Consider the following 14300-nt stretch of genomic DNA (forward strand, 5'->3'; position numbering starts at 1 on the left):
CTAAGGACATTGCATGTAACAATCGCCAGTGAGGCTTATGAGTAAAACTCTCCCTGTGGGGCGTCATTCACTTATTTGTCAGCCTGGCTTGGGGAGATGTGTGGGCATGGTGGTGCTTTAGGAAGAGAAATCATCAAGGTAAGTGTGGAAATACATTATTGTTCAGTCAACCAATCTTCAACTTTTGGTCACAAATTATTAATAAGACAGGTTTATATAGGGACTGGTGATGTAGCTCAACAGCATAAGTGCCTGCCTGGTAGGAGCAAGGTCCTGAGTTCAATTCCTAGTATGCAAAAATGACAGATAATAATGGCTAATTTTTCAAAAGAAGCTTTTCATATTAAAAATATGTAAGTATAAATACTTGTCAGAATAGTAAGCCTACCAAATGATAATACTTTGCTTAAATAACTTGGGTAAGGATGTATATTTTCTTTTTTCTTTTTTTTTCTTTTTTTTTGTCTTTTTCATTTTTTATCGGTACCAGGGATCGAACTCATGACCGCCTGCTTGCAAGGCAGGTGCTTATGCCGCTGAGCTAAATCCCCAGCCCCTGGATGTATATTTTCTTTATGAGCTGGTTCAAAAAAATCTAATGAGAGTAGGAATCCCCACTGAAACACAGAACTGATATTTCTACTCCAGTGAACTCTCTTGAGAATTATATATTATGCTTAGTATTATTTTCCATTAAAATAAGTGCCACAATTCTGTGCGTGTGCGTATGTGTGTGTGTATTCCACCTATGGGGGAAAAATAGAATATAAATGTGATGTGGTTTCTGGTAGAGTTTTCAGTAATTTCTTAAAATTGCTCTTTTGTGGCAAGATTGTGCATTCAAAAGTTTTTACTCTGTGTGCTCCAAATAACTTAGAAGAAGACAATAGCTCCATTGTTTTGTATTTCTAAATGAATTAAGTAGCATTTTCTCAGAATAATTCTTAGATTTTGAAGAATGTTCAATATTTTTAAAATGATGGAATACAAAACTGATAGTTCCCGCCGCGATGTGTCATGTAAATTAAACTTAATCTGCGTATATAAACACTCACTGAATAAACCCATCCATATTTTGTGTAACAGCAAAATTAACAAAGCAGTATTTTGGAACTTTTTTGAAATGTCCATATCTTGACAAATTTTATATAGCTAACAAAGCACATTCATGTAGAATATGTTTGGGATCCTGTTAGAGGACAAAAATATATGAATAAGTATACACACATAAAATTATTCATTTAAAATGTCTAACTGTTAATTATTCTAATACTATTTTTCTTGTCCAATAACGAAGTTGTCACAACCATGTTTTAAAAGCACCATTCTCCATCTGAGAATAAACTGATGTTTTTCTCAAGGAATAGTAAAACTTGCCCTCCACAAAGAGCTTGCTTCTCTGCCTCTGGAATAAATCCCTGTGCGTGGGTTTTGGGGGAAGAATAAAATCTACAATGTGACTTTCAGAGTTTTGCTTTTCCAAGTCAGGTAGATTGATGTTCACTCCTGATTCTTCCACCTGTAGGCTGTATGAATTTAGATAAATTTACATATTTTAATAGCTCAGTTTTGACATCTCCCAACATCCTTGAATAGACTATTAAACACAAAAGATCAGGACTTAGTCTTGTTTGACAAAGAATAGTCAGTCCCCACCACCCAGAGAGATACTAAAGAAATACTTCTGAATTATTAAATTTATAAAATATACATTTAGAGAAGTATAAGATTAGTAATATATAAAACTGGGATATTTTCGGCATAATGTGTTACAATACTTGGTGAGTACAGAGGCTAGTACTAAAGCAGAGTAGCTGTCCTCATCAGGGAAACCTCTAGAGAAGCCAGAGTGTGATTGTCTCTGCATCTAATTTCTCCTTCCCTTCAGAATGTGAATAGATTTATACCAGGACTGGTGGCCCTGTGCCATGACCTCACACTCGTGTCTGTGTGTAAGATGTTTGTTCAAACCCATATTTTCTAATATTCAGGAGTAGTGAAAGCAAGTCACACAGATGAAAGTACTTTCGAATATAATCTAAAATTCGTACCACAAATGGAAGTCTTCAAGCTTAAGCAGGCATACTAGCAAACAAGAGGTAGTACATGAGATAGTTCATAGTTTTTTAAGATATATACTATATGTTACAGGGTCAAAATCTGGGTGCATTTTATCATTCACAGCATCTGTCAACTCATGGAACCTTCTTTTTGGATATTTCACAATATAGAGGGTGTCTTAAATACAGATGATGAAATATGTTATAGCCACAGAGTGAAGCAAAGGTTTTTAATGATATCATCACCCATCCTCAGCAAATAGCTTTCTAGGCATTTTCCATAAAATTCCTCTTCATGAAATTTTAAGGTCAGATATTTTTTATCTATATTTGCATACTGAATTTATATCTCTATTTTTGTTTTTGTTTTGGTATCGGAAACGAAATCACGCTTTCCAGGCAGATGCTTATGCCACTGAGCTAAATCACTGGCCAGTATATCTGAGTTTTATTCAGAAGAAAAAATATCCTCACCAAGATCTAATATTTTTTCATATATAGATGAAACAGATATTAAGAGATACACTCCTTGTTACTCTTGTTACTTTAGAAAAAAATTTACTTTTCTGGAATATTTGGAATCATAAGCTCACTCTTAGCTTAGAGGTTTTGGCTTTAATTATGTAACAGAATGTCTAGGAATTTTATTATCATGAATGTCAAAATGTTGTCACAATGCCTGCAAAGTTTGAACATTTGTTATTTACCCCAACAATCAGAAATCTATCCATAATATTTTTTGTTAACAAATTAAGAATCTGCAAGTTCATCCAATGATGTCATTCAACATATTCTTGCTTTATGAAATAAGACTATTTAATAATCTCCGCTGGTAAATTTAGGATGCTCACAACTTCACTTTTACATAGTCATAATTTTCAAGACGTGACTTAAAACATCTATAATGAAATATCTTGCAATTAGCCTGATTTTCATGGAGAACTGGGATTCTGGAGTCTGTGCAAACTCATTTACTGCAGGTTAGGTAGTTTTGGGGCCCCCGCCCGTAGCAGTAAAGATGGGAGGTTGGCTGTGAGTTGTAACTTGCACCATGTGGAAGACAGGGACACAGAATGTGACCCCTAAGTCAGGTTTTTCTCGCACAGCTAATTGTTACACTCAAGAGCTTGCAATAACGGAGAAGGGAGTAGTAACTGACTCAGAAAATATCTTTAAATAGCGAAGATGTTCAGAGTGTTCTTAAAGGTTCACTTATCTTAGCTCTGGACTAGCAGTTTAATTTTTGTATTTTGTACTGGTGCAAAATACTTTCTAAAAGTAGAGACACATATACAACTTTCAACTACAATTGGATATACTGCAATAATGTTATCTTAGATTTGACAAACCATACATGGGTGAGTGGCCATAATGCTATTTTCTTTTGCTAACTGTGTCTCTTTTTGAGACGCAGATGTATCAAAACAATGTGTAATTGCTATGGGGCAGGGTGTGAAATATTCTACTGGACCAAATAATGTATCATCAAATATGAAGTGGAGAGAACTCGGAAGATTCCTCATCGGCAATGCAAACATCTGCAGCAAGGCTTTATCAATTGAGTTAATTGTACACAGCTTTTGGAAATAAATTGAAAACAAGTTTAAAACCAGAAATCGTCTCCCCCGCTGCTTCTGGTACTTGCTCTCTCTCTGCCTTTTAAACGCAGCATCTCCATGATACTCCGGGCATAGACATCTCGGAGGTTCACACTGATGTAGGAATCAGTGGCTATATTCTTGGTGAGCTTCTTCAGAGCTTCACGCTGTCTAGCAGCTGCTTCTTTGAGTTTCAAGGTGAAGTAACAGGCAGAGAAGCGATCGTTAATAATAGCAATAGGCAAAGCCAAGACCAGGATTCCCGATAATATACACATGAAGGCCACGATTTTTCCTGTGGTGGTGTCTGGCCTAATGTCCCCGTATCCCACAGTAGTCATGGATGTAGTGGCCCACCACCATGCACAAGGGACACTTGTGAAGGTTGTGTCGGGAATGCTTTGCTCTGCAAAATATTCAACAGTTGAAAATATAGAAATCCCCACAGATAGAAACAGGAGCAGGAGGCCAACTTCTTCATAGCACTGGGTGATTGTCATCCCAAGGGAGCGGAGTCCTGCAAGAGAATACCTTGTGTCAGTCACTGTCATCATGGGACCCCTCCATTCTCCCTGCCCTCCCCACCCCAGCTGTCACCCACAGACACGCACTAAACAGCTAAATAAGTCTCCAACACCAGGCAGTGCTCTGGGGATGGAAAGATGAATAAGTCTTCAGGAAGCTTCAGGTTAGCTTCAGAGGATAGAGAAAAGTATAGTTTTTGAACTTGTACAATTCATGTTTTTAAAAGGTGAATTATTTCTAACAGGCAGGCTGAGGGTCTGTACTAGGACTTTTATATTCTTAGCAGAAGATCTTTTTTTTTTTTTTTTTTTTTTTTTGGTCTTTTTCGTTTTTATCGGTACCAGGGATCGAACTCACGACTGCCTGCTTGCGAGGCAGGAGCTTATGCTGCTGAGCTAAATCCCCAGGCCCACAGAAGATCTTTGTAGTGTTGCACAGAGGCCTCCCCTGGTCAAATCGAATTTCAGTACAACATTTCAGCACTTCCTTCTGATACTAGTTTTATTTTGTCTTCTTGTGTCCGAGTTTCTCGTCCTCCTGATGAGGGTTAATGTATTGGCCACCTCATTTCCTGAAGGACAGAGGAAGTAGCGTGTGCACCATGGCGATAAGCAAAGCAGCCAAAGCAAGTTAGGCCGTGGGGCTAAACTGATGTCATCTGTCTTTTGGGGACAGTCTTAATCACGTATCAGGAAAAGAGTCCTGAACTCCCACCACCACCAATAGAAGTCTTAGTCCATAATACCAAAGCTACAGGAAATTATTTTCCTGTGAACTTTAAAGAGATATAACCGAACACAGACTATTCCTCTGCAAACAAATATGGGAATGGAACCACCAGGGAATTCACTCACTATGAGGCCTTGGTGCATTTCCACCTGCCAGATTTGATGATTTATTGAACCTCTAAGATACAGGCCCAAGAGGTCCAGCCCTACCTGTGAAGAGGCGAAGCCCTAAAGAGAGGCGACCATGATAAACTAAACTAGGATTTGAATTAACCACTAGCTGCTAAAAGCTTATCCACATTTTTGAAATGATATCAACTGATATCGCAATGACATTGCTTCAGGGGTCTGAAGCAATACTCCTTAGCACCATTTTAAAAGATTATTTGAAATGCATTAGAATATCATTCAGGTCCTCTTTATTTTGAATTTAGCTCTTCAAGTTTTGAAGTCTTCTTGTATATATAATCAGCCATTTTAAAAGACCAATATGTATTCATTTTTCTGCTTATCTTCAAAAGAATACCTTTCAGAACACTTTTAAAATACCTATTTTATAAAACTAGCCTTAATGTGTCTATATGGAATGACATTTATGAAATTCAGAATTTATGAGAAGAGTAGTGTTTATCTGGGAAGATGGAGTATTCTAAATATTTTTGTAAAGAAACATAAAAGGGGACTATATGTCTAGCCTGTTATATCTATTAACTCAAATAGTCCTCAAAAATCAATATAAGACATGTTATTATGGTACCATTTTACAAAAGAGGAGCTGAGGGTAGAGACTTAGCTTATCTATTCCCAACCTGCAGTGCTGGAATTTAAACCCAGCCTGTCTGACCTGCTATCTAGACCCTACAGTTCCTCTACAATTTTGCTCACAATTAATGCATGGGAACATACAGTGTCTATGTCTACATTTTACTATATGTTGTGCTTGAGGTAAAATGATCCAATAAGCATATGATTGTCACATATTTTCACTCAATTCAGGTTTTGTAATCCTTTATACTTATTTGGAACTGAGAAAACTTAAGAAGTAACACAGAGGAAATTACAGTTATTTTCCTTCTCCTTTAATTGGGGAAAAAATGTAGTCTTTGCCCGGTGCTTTTAAAATTGAATCTTGTGAAGAGTTTATAAATACCCAAAGAAAGCACCCCATTATGCATGTCAGAAAACAAAGAGTGGTTCTTATAAAAGTTGCTGGAAACCCCTTTCTCATAGCATGTGAGACTAGCTGGAAAATTATACTACCAAAATTATATTAGGATACGTTCTAATTACCAGAAAAAAAAACACAGAAGTTAATTTCTCTTTAAATTTATAGCAAGGCACAGCTACTTATCCTTTTCAGGTGGCTTGTCAGGGACATGTTTAAGGAAATAAGGTAACAATAGGGATCTCCAATCAACTTGTTGGTACCAGTCCAATACGCCTTTGCATGAATATGTGTTGAACTGATATGGCAGCCTACGTGGGACAAGAATCACCTTCTACACAATTAATTGGAATTAAAATGCTCCTGGATTCAACCTCAGTACTAAAATCCAACCCTCTGTGTTTTGGCACTCAGGACCTGTATTTAAACAAATTGGCCAGGACATTCCCACTTTTCTTAAGGTCTGATATAAGAGAAGTCATATGTTACTCCAGAACAATCAGCAATTGCGGGGATCCATCATGTGGCATCCCCTCCATTGACTATAAGCCTTATGTACAGTTAGGTGTGTGTGTGTGTGTAGCCGTTGTGCTAAAGGGATGTTTATCTACGGCGTGGTCACTTGAATTTTAATGTCTCTTTAGAAAAGTAAATAATTTCCATTTCCTCCCAAATCTCATACATCACAAGTTAGGGACAAGAAAATTTTGGAATACTAGACAAAGCCTTAATAGGTTTCTTCTCATTCTTACAACGCAAAATATTTCCATGGCTTCTTCAATAGTTGTGGGAAGACCATTAGCACTCAGTTTCTTCCTGCAGGACCAGGGAAAGAGCTGGAGGGCTGATTTTCTTGTTAGTTAATGAATATAGAGAGCGAGCAAGCACCTAGATATGAAGACAAACTAGCCTATGTCCCCATAGATCACAATACGCATTGTGCCATTTTACATGTTACTTACGGCTATTTTGTCAAGCACCTTCTAGAGACGGTTGTTAACTGTTCTGAATCTTAGGGCCCTGGATTCCAATGTCATAGAAATAAATGGTCAAAATTATTCCCCATGCCTTGCAGAAAGAAAGTATGCAAAAGACAACTCCTTAAGACCTGTGGTAAGGACTTCAAGGTTTTGTTTGCTCCTATCTTTTTGCACAGAAATTGGCAATTTTGAATATCAATTTGAAGTTGCTTTCCTGAACTACAGTCAAGTCACTAATGCTTATGCAGGATTCGTGATTAGTCAGATCACGAATCCCTACGAATCACAAGGCTTCAGTGAAATACCTGTGGAATGCCTGCCCAGCTTGAGCATGCGCAGAGCCCTGAGCAGCCTCAAAACCTGGACGATGCGTCCCACGTTTTCCAGCTCCTGCGTGGTCTGGCTGCCGCTCAGGCTTTCTACCAGCAGAGTGATGTAGAAGGGCAAGATGGCAAGCAGGTCTATGATGTTGGGCACCTTTCTCAGGAAGCGGCACCTGTCCCGCACACACAGGAAACGCAGGACAAACTCCCCGGTGAACCAGCTGATGCACACGTACTCCAGGACTTCGAGCAGCTGCAGGTTCAACCAGCTTAACTCTGCTGACATCAGGGCCATGTTGACGATGGACACGGCCACAAAGATGATGGAGATGACCCCGAAGATCCGGGCGGCCGTGGAGGAGCCAGGCTTCTCCAGGATATTCCAGAGCTTCTGGCGGACTGTGGGGCAAGGCCCTTGGGAGAAGTCCTGCTCACTCTCGTGCTGACTTTCCTGGTCGTCTGTGTCCTTCTTAAAGTCTAGAGTCTCACTCAGCTCCTTTCTTCGGAAATATCTTGGAAAAACAATGTGGTGATTAGTCTGACTTTTTAAAATCCAGAAAAGAAGAGAATTAAACTTGACAAGGGAAGTCAAGCTTTTTTATTTCGGGAAAATGCAGAAAATATCTTTGTATATTTTATTCAGGTCAGGTTTTTCTCCAGTTTTCAAAAATTTTCACGCAGAATTATGATTTTTAAAATGATATTCTCTTAGGATAAATGTACGGAAAAGGATTTACATGTCACAAATCCACTTTGGACCCCAGGCATTTTATACCCATTTTCGGGTAGCAGGAACAGGTGTCTGCTACATGGAACTTTCTGATTGTAAAGGAAAGTATTCAGGAAGAAATGGGAGCATTGGCAAAGAAACAGTACAGTTACCATTCAGAGCCCACAGTCATTCAGTGGAGCAATCGACTTTCTACAGCGTTTAAAATAGTTCTCTGCATAAGTGTTTCCAAGTTAGTGTTCCAGGCTTAATAAATAATACCGGACACCAAAAGCCTCCTCCCAATACAAGTCAAGTATCTTTGGAAGCCCAGCTTCTCTGATTTATCTATTCAGTCACCGACTATTTTATTTATTGCAAGTCTGACTTTCTACTTTTACATAAAAGTGGCTCAACCCACCTGCATGCACAACAGGGGCAAAAACCATTGAGAAAGTTCGAGTCTCCCTGTGACCCCGAAGCAGAGGTGGTCACCCTTCCCCTCCAGGGCCTGGGTTCCACCTGGCCTGCGGGATCTCACCTGCTTCTCCGGGCCCTGCGCCTCTTCCCGCCTCCCGCCTCCCCGCCCAGCCCGGAGCCCCGCAGGTACCTGTCCCTGCAGCAGGAGTCGATGCTGAGCTCGTCGATGCCCCAGTACTGGATCTCCTGGAGGAAGGAGAGCGCGCACAGCTGCTCCATGACGTGCAGGCGGCCGGTGCGGTAGTAGTGCAGGACGTAGCGGAACGCCTGCGAGCTGCGGTCGAAGAAGTACTCGTTGTCCACGGGGTTGGCATCGTCGCAGAGCTCCAGGGGGCTGGGCGCGGCGGCCAGGGCTCCCAGGCGGCGGTAGGAGGCCACCACCACGGCCAGCTTGCCCAGGCGCGTGTGCGGGAAGCAGGACAGCGCCTGCTGCGAGAGCACGAAGCGGCTGCCGCCCACGTTGACGGTGAAACAGTCCCCGAGCGCCAAGGGCTCCCCTTCGCCCTCGCTGCAGAAGACGCTGGACTCCAAGGAGGTCAGGGAGCCGCTGGACAGCGGCGAGCCCGGAGGCCCCCGGCCGCGGGGAGGCAGCTCCATGCCGATCGCCAGGGCCTGGGGGCGCGCCAGGGCTGGGAACGCGAGGGCGGTGGCACGGCGCCGGGTGGCGGTCGGGAGTTCCCAGGCTCCCGAGGGAGCGACCTCCCACGCGCGCACCCTGGCTCTCTCCGCCCCGTGGGAGCCGCGCGAGGGGCGCAGCGAGGAGGCTAAGAGCAGAGCCGGAACCTGGACGGCCCGGCCACTCTGCGGAGCGCGGGGCCCAAGCGCGCTCCTGCCCGCAGCTCTGCAACTGAGAGCTCCACCGGGCCCGGTTCCAGCCTCGCTCCGGTGGGTGGAGGGCTTGGGGAAGGAGGCGACCGGGAGCTCTGCAAGGCAGGCGGAGAACGACGAGGAGGAGGATGGCTAGACTCACTCCTGCCGCCCGGAGATCCGAATCAAAAGTTCAGAAAGCCGTGGAGACGGTGGCGGAGTCTGTTCCTGGATAACTTGAGTCCTGGAGCTTTCGCTGGGCTGTGAACACGCAGAGGGGGACTCAGTTTCCTCCATTTCTCTCTCATTCCAGTCCGACTGTCACTCACCCTCCCCCAGCCCTTAGCTGCTGACCTCCTAGTGGAGAAATCAGGCTAATTAACCAGGGCTGACTGTTAACTCCAGTCCCCAGCAGTCCCGGGGAACTAGAGGTCACTGTCCTTGCTCCCACGCCCGTGGGTGTGGTCGCCCGTGGAGACACTCCGCGCCCATCCTAAGTTTCCGGTGGCTCAGGGGCGCAGGTGTTCTGAGCGCGTCCCCCAGCACGCGGCGGAGCGGAGCGCTCATTTTAGGAAAGAGGAAATTGGAAAGAAAAGGCTTAGCACAGGCGTGGGCTGGAGCAGGAGTTTAAATAATAGCGACCCCTCCGTACAGGGCGAGGCAGGAGAACTGGTGCCCAAGTGAGACCTGGAGCTGCCCACAGGCCTCCTGGACCCGTGCCCGGGCCAACCTGTTGGACACTGGGCAGGTGGGGAGGGAGGGGCCCGTCACTCACCTGCAGCTCCTGGCGCACCTGGCTGCCTTCAGCTCGGGCTGCACTGATGATGGAGCCTTCCTTGGATCCTCCTGGTCTGCACGTGGAGTCTGGCTTCCCCTGCAGAGGGAAGCAGCTCACAGCTGAGCTCTCAGCCAGCGCTCGCTGCTCTGTGCTGCGCCTCCACCGCCTCCAGCTTCCCGGCCTCTGGGCTCTGCCTAGCGTGCCCGCCCCCGGCCCAGCGCTGGGAGCCACCGCCGGGAGGTTCCCAGCTACAGCTGAGAGGGTGTGAGGAGCAGAGCGAGGGAGGTGAGACCGAAGGAGAACTGGGCGCGCTCGGTGACACTGAATGTCATGTGTCGCTTAAACAGCGACTACATTCATCCCGGTTCTTCTCAGCGTGTGTCCACACAGATGCTCAGAAATTTACAAACCCAGTAAGTGCAATAAATTGGACTGACGGCAGGTGTGCTCACTGCTTTGTGTGGCTTGGTTCAAGGTTTTCTCATTATTTCCAGCAAACATCTAAGAATCTTGCCTGTAAAACAAAAGGCTCTGGCAGAGAGAATGAGCCATAGGCTCATTGTTTTCCATAAAGTGTTTCTAGAAGATACCCAGGTATAAGGCGGGCAGCTGGGTGCAGTAGGGAGCTTTGCATTGTGGACAGAAAGGAGGGTGTTTGGGTTTGGCTTTGCCACCTGGCTGTGAGACCTCCTGGTTGTGAGGCCACCAACAGTCATGGATCTCAATGTGTCAGCAAAATTTTCAGTTTCATGAAAATACTACACACTTACTGCATTCTTTACACCAGGAAAATGGTAGAGTCCTTGATTCTTGCAGTACTTTATTTAACAGTACTCGAGGTAGCAAAGCACTTGTCTTCCAGTAGGAGAAAGTGAGTCACAGAAATCAAGTGATTTACTTAGATTCATTGTGATCCAAATTCAAAGCCAAGATCAAATATTGGAGGCTGTTTTCATAAGGAAAATGCTTGAAAGTTAACATTTTGTTGTTCTTTAAAGTGTGATTGAATCTGTTTTTGGGCATTTTTAAAAGAAAATAATGATAGTTTAATGAGATGTTTCTGGAAGTCTCTGGAAATTGTATTCTAGATGTTGAAGATATATTTATAAAGAACACAGAGAAAGATGTCAGTGAAGCTTTCCTGTGAGAGAAAAAGAATCATTTCCATGCTATTTTTGAAACTATCATTGTATTGATTACTTTCCATTGCTGGGACAAAATGCCTATCACTCCAAACTTAAAGGAGGAGAAGAAATAGTTTATTTGGCTCCTGACTTCAGAGGTTTCAGTCCATGCAGGCTGACTCTAAGGCAGGAACCTCAGGATGGAAGGGCTGCTCACTTAATGGCTCCAGCATAGAACAGAGGAAAAGTGCCAGAGAGGAAAGGGCCAGGGACTAGAAATAGCCCCTGAGGTCACATCCCCTTGACCCCAGGAATACCCATAAGTGTACTTTACTAATCCTCTGGGCCGTTAGATTAACCATTATGATATTATTTCTAGTTATGGTTCTATTAGTAGCTGTCTGTTTGTTTAATTCTCATCTCTACAAAGAGTCTTTCATATGGGAAGGATGAGGAGATTTAAATTACCTCAGCAAATAGTTCACCATTGTATTTAGGTACTTTTTTTTTTTAAAAAAAGATAACAGAACTTTCCTTTATACTAACTGAAACACTGCAGTGTCTTAATTGCAGATCATTTAGCCAATGGGAAGGACAAAAGTTCACCGTTCTGTTAAGCCTTATTTGTATCATGATCAGTGATAAGAGTCTACAATAGCTTTAAAGGTAATGGTAAAGAAGAAAGGAAACTTATTTATTTATGTATTTGTTTACGTGGTTTTGTCTGTTAGTACATGAGTGCAGGTAATAATGTTGATATTTCCTGTGGGGTGTGTAGTTGGTGTGTGCACAGAACACGCCTTAATGTCTTTTTCATCCCTTTCACTTTCTTCCCTTCCACCTCCCTCCATCTCTTGATTCCTTTCCCTTTCAGGAAAGATCTCCTTACCTCCTATGAGCTTCTATTTTGCTATTTATTTATATTTTAGCTCTCTTATTGTAAGAGAAACCATGTGATATTTAAATTCATGCATCTGATTTATTTCACTTAACTTCATGGTGTCAAAGTGTACCCATTATCAGATGAGTCAAGTTTATCTTTCTTTATGCCAATGTAGTACTTCATTGTATATAAATTTCACATTTTCTTTATCCATTCATCTGTTGGTGGACAAAGAGGCTGCTTCTCAGATTTACCTATTAATGTTTTGTGCTGCTGTAAGCATAGGTAAGTCTGTGTCACTGTGATATGATGTCTTTAATTCTTCTGGGAAGATACCTAGAAGGGGAATAGCTGGGCCAAATGGAATTTCTAGTTTTAGTTTTTTAATTATTGGGAGAATGACAACTTTAGATGAGGAAATGAGCAGAGGTGAGTGAGAGTGATTGAGGCTTACAGGTTTCCTCCACTGCCACCAGATCCTGGTCTTGTGTTGCACTGACTGGTGCTCTAAAAAGGAAATTATGATGGTAACTACTTTTTACATGTCAAGCCCTATACTAAGCATCTGCAGTCTCATAATGTTTCTGAGGTGTGAGCACTGGCACCCTCAGTTATAGATTTCAACCAATGTGCACAGTTGCTAAGTAATCGCTCCCCAGTGTCCACAGAGGGTGTGTGAACTGGCATATAAGGTACTGGAACCTGGGATCTTTGTGACTCCAAGGTCTACTTCAGCTGTTAAGAGGCTAAAGTCTTCAGCTAGGCTTCAAATATGATTACAACGATTTACACTAACAAAGGCAATCAGAGTGAGGAGAGAGATGCCTACTAGTCACCTGGGTGTACATAAACATAAAAGACACATTGTAAATAGGAATAAAAATCTCTGCCTTGTTCCCTGTCCCATCCCCTCAAATCTATTGACTCTTCTCTCTTCTTGATTGCCTTGTTTGTGTCAAAAAGATCAATAAAGAAAATATGATTTTAAAAAAAAGAAGGGAAAGATGTGACTCAAATGATGCCTTTCCTGGCCTGATTCAGACCAGAAAGTGAGAGACGAGTTCCTGATAGGTAGCAGGCAGTGTGGAGAAGTTGCTTTCTGTTCTTTCCAACGTGGCTTTAGCAGGAAGTAGCCAGCACAAGAGAGGCTGTGCAGCCCTTGCATGTGAAAGAGAGCAGCCCCATGGCGTGAGTGTATTTCCTACCCATCAAATGTGATATTCTGGTGACTTTCCCAAAATATTCTACTAGTTTTTGGCTTCATCTGTCAACTCTACCCAATGTCAGTTTGGCTATCAAATCTCTAGTTTCAACTGGTTTTTCACATTTTTTTCCCATTTTTATAAATATTTCTAAATTTATTAATGAACAGTAGATGTTTTTGAAAGCTACATCTTAAAATTGGATGAAATGAAAAATCATGAAATCCTTTACCTGTCTGATTATATTGATGGCAATTATGAAGACAAGTGTCATTTGAAGCATATCAGGAATTTTTATTATTAAAAATATGAAACATTCTCACATTTGAAAAAATAGATTATTTATAGTGATACAGTCTTTGTGATCAATATGAATAAAATACTGTTTCTGTAAAGTCATTTTTTATATCAGTGTCCTAAAATGTTGCTACAGATGTGATCTAAAGTTATTCAAAGATTGCTTTCAGAAAAATATTCAATCCTTGATCATTTATATCCAAAATTCTACAATTTTACATTTAATTTTAGTTAGAGGGGGAGACACAGCGAGCAAATCGTGATTAAAGAGCTTTGTAGAATTCAGCATGGACAGACTACATGCTTTTGTCATTTTAAAAGCCCTTACACCCTCACACATTTATGTGAAATCGTTTTCATTTCCATCACTCATGAACAGTGCAGATCACCCTCAGGTGAGATGTGGTATCTTCGTCCCTCTTTTTGGGCTTCCAGGAAGAACAGCGAGGTGAGTCACCTGCAGTGATGTCTGCAGACAGAATGGCCCCATCTTCCTTCTCTTCATCACATTGGGATATGTTCAGAGAAAAAAGAAATCTGATGAATTCCATCTATTCATCCTTCATGTGCCTTCTAGGTGCTTGGAATAAATCCTCCCAACTGTATGACAGCCCACTCTAGTGCAGAATTTAGCTTAATGT

The 14300-nt window shown here is 42.3% G+C and overlaps 1 protein-coding gene across 1 annotated transcript; it reads right to left on the minus strand.

Moving 5' to 3' along the window:
* Positions 1–1535: 1535 nt before the first annotated feature.
* Positions 1536–9306, minus strand: Kcnv1 (potassium voltage-gated channel modifier subfamily V member 1). The gene is made up of 3 exons (XM_003479854.5): positions 8699–9306; positions 7362–7891; positions 1536–4175 (listed from the first exon to the last, which is right to left on the minus strand). Exons 1-3 carry the CDS (start codon positions 9163–9165, stop codon positions 3664–3666), a joined length of 1509 nt encoding a protein of 502 aa, XP_003479902.1. The 5' UTR covers positions 9166–9306; the 3' UTR covers positions 1536–3663.
* Between the last annotated feature and the right edge of the window lie 4994 nt (positions 9307–14300).

The sequence above is a fragment of the Cavia porcellus genome, unplaced genomic scaffold (assembly GCF_034190915.1).
Source record: "Cavia porcellus strain 051 isolate PalLab524CR breed Dunkin Hartley unplaced genomic scaffold, mCavPor4.1 scaffold_10, whole genome shotgun sequence".
Taxonomy (NCBI): Eukaryota; Metazoa; Chordata; class Mammalia; order Rodentia; family Caviidae; genus Cavia; species Cavia porcellus.